Here is a 6,650-nt window from a genome sequence, read left to right as displayed (position 1 = left end):
GGGCTCAAAGTTGGCAACGATTGTGAGGATGACACAGAAATGGGCAGTGTTTCATTCTTTTGTGCACAGGGTTGCTATGAGTGAGAACCAATTCAAAGACACCTACCAACAACAGCGTCACCTCTTTGTCCAATTTAAAATAATCTCTACCTATAAACAGTACCCATAGATACGTCACTGATTGAATACCAGAAGGCATTGCCTTAGTTGTCACCTACCCCCGCTCCCCCATCTCTGTCTCATTCTTGTGACTGTGTTTAAAGGCAGGTCATGTTGAGTAAGCAACTGGTGTTCTTTACACCAGTTGATGGGAATTCTTGAGGAGAGTAGATGTAGTATTTTCTTCCACCCAGCCATTTGACAATTCTGACTCACCTATATATTTCCACTCTTGCAGGTTTTGGTTATCAGTCTGAACTTGAGTTAAGAGTAGCTGAAGCTGCCCGAAGACAATACAACAAACTGAAGATGCAGACCAAGGCAGAAATCCGACAAACTCTTGATCGTTTGCTAGTGGGTGACTTCATTGTAAGTGGGCATACTCATTCATTTTGGGGTGTCGGGGAAGGACAGGCATTCTTTCTGTTAAGTACTTTCTCTGTTATAGATAGGCATGCTTGCCTTAATTATACTGGTCAAGTACACTAGAAATCTTTTCAACACATTCTTTGTATTACCAGGTTGAGATTATTTCCACAGCAGTATTTTGATGGGAAAAACATTGCTATCAGCTAACAAAAATAGAATAGCATGTCTTCTGCATTCAAGGTTTAATTAATAAAAGTGAATGACTCGATCACAAATTTTAGAACACGTTCAAGACTCGTTTGTGTTTCATTTTCTACACATCAGATAGTGTAAATGTTTTACTTAAGCGCATTCCCTTTTCATGTGCTGTTCTCAGAAGCAAAACAACTGGCAGACTGGCCCAGTTTCTGTCCCAGGCCATAGTGATCACTTGGTGACACTAAGTGAGTGACTAAGGTAAGACTGCTTGAGATAGGGAGAGCCAAGGAGCATCTAACAGTCCCTAAAACCCAGTTTCTAGCAATGATATATGGAGGTGCATTGTTAAGATAAAGCAGTCAGAAATTGTGTGGTTTCTTTTGGGCAGAACCCACCAGCCACTCTGTGGGAGAAAGATATAGCAAGCAGTCTGTTTCTGTAAAGATTATACCCTGGACACCCTATGGGGCAGTTCTACTCTGACCTGTACAACTGCAATGAGTTGGAACAGGTTTGAAGTTAGTTGTTAACTATAAGGGATGGCAGAAAATTTCAAAATAAAATATTTAGAAGTGTTTAATACTCCTAAAGTAATGGACTGCAGTTCCATTGAGGATAAAATATAGGACATTCATAGGTAAAGGAAAATTAAGAGAATTTGTTTCTGAAAACTTGTCTGAAAGAAATGCTAAAGGAAGCTCTTCAACAGGAGAGAGAGAGAACTTTAGTAACGAAGAAAGAGCAGTAGCAATGGTATGTACAAGGAGTCTCCAGAAGTTCATGGGAAAATGGAGTGGAAAGACAGTAGGAGTTTTTTAACGAAGCTCTGTGACTACATGCATGGATAAACATACAGACTGATCGGGTGTGGAAAGGAGAGTGAGAGTATACCTACAATATGTACATAGGTTTGACAAGATATTTGTAAGGTGGTGGCGCACACAGAGGGCAAAGTTATGAAAGTGCCCTAGACATAACCATATGCCTTGAAGGAATGAGTCCCTGGGCCTGGGAGCTCAGGACCCTAGCCTCAGGGGTCACCAACATCAATTGAAATCACATAGTTCATGAAGACAGTGTTCTACATCCTACTTTGGTGAACAGTGATTGGGGTATTAAAAGCTTGTGAACAGCTGTCTACGGTGCAGCTATTGGTCTCTCTGGAGTTCTGATGTGGGACTGGGGGTTAATGTGCTGGAATGCAAGGTTGGTTTGAACCACAAGGCCAGTGGTTCAAGCTCATCAGCCGCTCCTTGGAAACCCTGTAGAGGGTTGCTCTGTGTTGGACTTGACTCGATGGCACTTAACAACAACAACTGTCAACTAGAGATTGGCCCTTAGCCACTGTTGAGGTCTGGAAATAAACACATCCTATGGCTCAGGTTTTTAGCCAACAGTACACCAGTCTGTGTCCTGGGGAACAGTAACATTGGTGAGGTATTCACACCTTAGAAGACTTACACATTTGAGATCAAAAGGGCAATATTTGCCTAACAACAAAGTTCAGAAGGGTTAGGAAATTAGGAGGAATGGAAACAAATAGGGATAAGAGATGTTTCCTTGTGGGATTTGCAATCAGGGACATGAAACAAAATGGAGAGAAACTGTTGGATGGAAAACTCATCTGCTTTGTTATCCCCACCCAATTAATTCACAATAAAAATACAACAAAAAAGATTTTCTAAAATAAAGTTATTTTTTTAAAAAAATGAAACTTAATTATAGAATCAAGATCTATTTTAAACCATGGATTATCACAGTTAAAGTGCAGACAACCTCCCAGATCAGTAATTTGGTCATATTCTTTCCCCACTTCAGGCTATTATTATATATATTTAATCCTTAGGTATTTGAATCTACTTTCAGTTCACTTTAAACTTTTTGCTCTGATACCATAGACCATTAAATCATTCTGTAGCCTAGAGATGTGGCTTTCAGGAAAGCTTGAGCCTAACAATACAGGTGTTTCATTTCAGCAGCTGCAGTAGACGTAATTTAATTGCAGTTTCTTCATTTTTTTTTTTTTAACAGGAAGAAAGTAAACGATGGAGTGTGCGACTAGATATTTCTGCCCCTCAGGTGATATTTCCTGATGATTTCAAATTTAAGAATCCGGTGTTAGTTGTTGTGGATCTAGGAAGAATGTTACTGACAAATACCCAAGGTATGGATGAATGTGAAATTGTGAAAACGATGGGTAGTTAGATCTGTCTATCTAGCTTAACTAAGAAAAAGCTTTAAAAACTTCAACCCCAAAAGTTCATGTATTAATAGGTTTTGTTGTTGTTAAGTGATATCACGTTGGTTCTGGCACATAGAGACCCTGTATAGAGTTTCCGAGGAGCAGCTGATGAGTTTCAGCTGCTGACCTTGTAGTCCAAATCTACCTTGTGGTTCAGTGCTTATTCTACAGCGCCACATCAGGAGTTTATTAAGGTATGATGCACATACAATCAAGTTTTCTCTTTAAAACTATACTCATCAGCTGTTTTGGTATAATTGATACAGTTGTGCAACAATTACCATTGTATTACGGTCAGCTCTACTTTGAGGAGGCTCTTTTCCAGGTGTATTTGAGTGCCTTTCAACATGAAGGCCTCATCTTCCAGCACTGTATCAGGCAGTGTTCTGAGGTTTCAGTGGCTAACCTTTCAGAGTCCTGGCATAGCGCTGGACTGTTAGCCCCAAGGTTGGGGTCCAAGCCCACCAACCACTGCTCAGAAACCCTATACGGGATTGCTATGAGTCGGAACCTACTCAGCAGCAATTAACTACAGAAACAACCATCCCTTGTATTTCCTTGTCTCTCTCACTCTGAAAGCTCTGCTGAAACCTGTCACCACTGGTACCACTGCTGGTATTTGAAATCCTGGTGTTGTAGTGTCACAGCAGCACACAAGCCACCATAGTACGAGACACTGACAGACAAGCTTTCGGGACCTTCATTGGCTGGTTGGGCACAACTCAAAATAAGACAATGCTGCAAGCATCCATGAAATAGTCAGAACGTGTGATGTTTCTAAAGTATTTGTTGTTGTTGTTAAGTGCTGTGGAGTCAGTTCTGACTCATAGTGACCCTGTATAGGGCTTCCGAGGCTGTAAATCTTTACGGGAGCAGAAAATATGAATCTAGGATAATTGGAAGTCATCGAAATGGAATGCATAAGAATCAATATCCTAGGCATTAGTGAACTGAAATGGACTGGTATTGGCATTTTGAATCTGACCAGTTGAAGAGGAATGGTGTCACATTCATCATCAAACTGAGCATTTTAAGACCTGTCTTGAAGTACAATGCTATCTGTGGTAGGGTAATATCCATACACCTATAAGGAAGACCAGTTCATATCACTATGATGCAAATTTATGCACCAACCACTGCAGTGATGCAGAATTTAAAGAATTCTGCCAACTTCTTTAGTATGAGATTGACCAAACATTACTGGTGATTGGAATGTGAAGGTTGGAATCAAAGAGAAAGTATCAGTAGCTGGAAAATATGGCCTTGTTGATAGAAATGATGCTGGTGATTGCATGATAGAATTTTGCAAGACCAATGACTTACTCATTTTAGATACCTTTTTTTTAATAACAACATAAACTGTGACTGTACCCATGGAACTCACCAGATGGAATACATAGGAATTAAATTGATTACATTGGTGGGAAGAAATAATGGAGAAGATCCATCTCATCAGCCAAAACAAGGCCAGGGGTTGACTGTGGAACAGACCATTGATTACTCATGTGCAAATTCAGGCTGAAGCTGAAGAAATTTAAAACAAATCCATGAAAGCCAAAATATGACCATGAATATATCCCATGCGAATTTAGAGACCATCTTAAGAACAGATTTATTGCATTAGACACTAATGATCAAAGGTCAGAAGAGTTGTGGGATGACATCAAGAACATCATACATGAAGAAAGCAAAAAGTCATTAAAAAGACAGAAATTAAAGACCAAAATGCATGTTTAAAAATTCTGAAACTTTCTCTTGAGTATAGAGAAACTAAAGTGACTGAAAGAAATTAGAAAATAAAAAAGCCGAACAGAAAATTTCAAAAGGCAGCTTGAGAAAACAAAGTCAGGTAATATAATGAATGTACAAAGTCTGGGAATCAGAAAACCAAAGGGGAAGAACATGCTCACTGTTTCTCTAGCTGAAAGAACTGAAGGAAAATTCAAGCCTTGGGTTGCAATATCAAAGGATTATGTGGACAGAATATCGCATGACACAGGAAGCATCAAAAGAAGATGGAAGGAAAATACAGTCACTGTGCCAAAAAAAATCAATGCTCACCCATTTCAAGAAGTACCACATGATTATTCCAACCGATTATATGAAGAAATCCAAGCGGCACTAAAAGCATTGGCAAAAAACTAGTTTCCTGGAATTGATAGAATATAAATTGAAATCTATCAGCAAACTGATGATTAACAACTTGCGATATGCAGATGAAACAACCATGCTTGTTGGAAGCAAAAAGGACTTGAAATACGGATGAAGATAAAAAAATACAGACTGCAGTATGGGTTCTATTTCAGTGTTAAAAAAACAAACATCCTCAGAATTGGACCGATAAATAACATCATGGTAAACAGAGAAAAGATTAAAGGTGTCAAAGACTGCATTTTGCTTGAATCTATATTCTACAGTCATGGAAGCAGCAGTCAAGAAATTGAAGAATATATTGCATTAGGCAAATCTACTGCACAAGACCTATTTGAAGTGCTAAAGAGCAAAGATGTCAGTTTGAAGACTGCATCACTCTTTGGACATGTCAGGAGGTCTTCTTACTTGACAAAGTGGAAGGTCAGTGAAAAAATCCCCAACCAGGTGGATTGGCACAGTGCCGACAACAATGGGCTTAAGCATAACAATTGTGAGGAAGCCATAGGACTGGACGGTGTTTTGTTTTGCTGTGTATAGTCGTAACTGACTTGATGGCACCTAACAACAAAACATCACTACGCTATAGTTAAGACCTTTGTTTCACCCCAAAAAGAAACTCTACACCTTTTAGCAGTCACTCCCCCTTTCTTCGCTCCCAGACCCTGGCAAACATGAATCTATTTTCTCTCTCTCTCTGGATTTGCCTTTTCTGGACTTTGAGTATTAATTGAACTATGTAACATATGGTCTATTGTGGCTGACTTCTTTCACATAGCATGTTTTCAGGATTCATCCGTTTGTATCAGTAGTTCATTCCTTTTATGGTTGAATGATACTGCATCATATAGATACACCACATTTGATTTACTCATTTATCAGTTGATGGACATTTGGGTAGTTTCTACTTACAGACTATTATGAATATGCATTCGTGTTTAGGTATTTTTGTGGACATGTTTTCAGTTATCTGGGGTATGTATGTATGTAGTGGGAGTGGAATTACTAGGTCATATGGAAACCCTATACAGGGACCAACTTGACGACAGTTAGCAACAACAACAAACAAATAGTAACTTTATGTTTAAAATTTTGCAAAACTACTAAACTGTTTACTGAACAGCTGCACCATTTTACAACCTCTAATCTTTCCATCGATATATGAATGTTGCGCCTACTTTGGTGATTAGCAAGTGGGATCTTAAAAGCTCATGAACAGCCATCTAAGGTGGATCATTCCATGTGTAGAAGAAAGAAGAGTAATAAAAATGTGAAGATGCTTGGAATCAACTAGCCCAATGGACCAATGGGACATGTGAGCATCATTTACTATGACTCTGAGACCAGAAGAACCAGATGGTGTCCAGCCACCACTACCAACTGCTTTAAAAAAGGGACCACATTGAAAGGTCCCAGATAGAGTGGAAGGAAAAAAATCATTAAAAAAAGAACCAGGCTTATTGGTCAGAAACAGAACTCACTCTTATGGCCCGATTTTCAGCGAGGTGTAGATAGTTAATACAGAGGTCGG

At 39.2% G+C, this 6,650-nt stretch overlaps 1 protein-coding gene across 2 annotated transcripts in view; it reads left to right on the top strand.

Moving 5' to 3' along the window:
* VPS13D (vacuolar protein sorting 13 homolog D (S. cerevisiae)) overlaps positions 1-6,650 on the top strand; it is a 360,697-nt gene that overhangs the window by 47,469 nt on the left and 306,578 nt on the right. For both annotated transcript variants that reach the window (XM_006866375.1, XM_006866374.1), the window contains exons 16-17: positions 398-528; positions 2,758-2,890. In XM_006866375.1, coding sequence (XP_006866437.1) covers positions 398-528; positions 2,758-2,890 — 264 coding nt within the window. The remainder of the gene's footprint in view (positions 1-397; positions 529-2,757; positions 2,891-6,650) is intronic.

This window comes from Chrysochloris asiatica, unplaced genomic scaffold (genome assembly GCF_000296735.1).
Source record: "Chrysochloris asiatica unplaced genomic scaffold, ChrAsi1.0 scaffold00090, whole genome shotgun sequence".
Taxonomy (NCBI): Eukaryota; Metazoa; Chordata; class Mammalia; order Afrosoricida; family Chrysochloridae; genus Chrysochloris; species Chrysochloris asiatica.
This window is presented reverse-complemented; position numbering and strand designations above follow the sequence as displayed.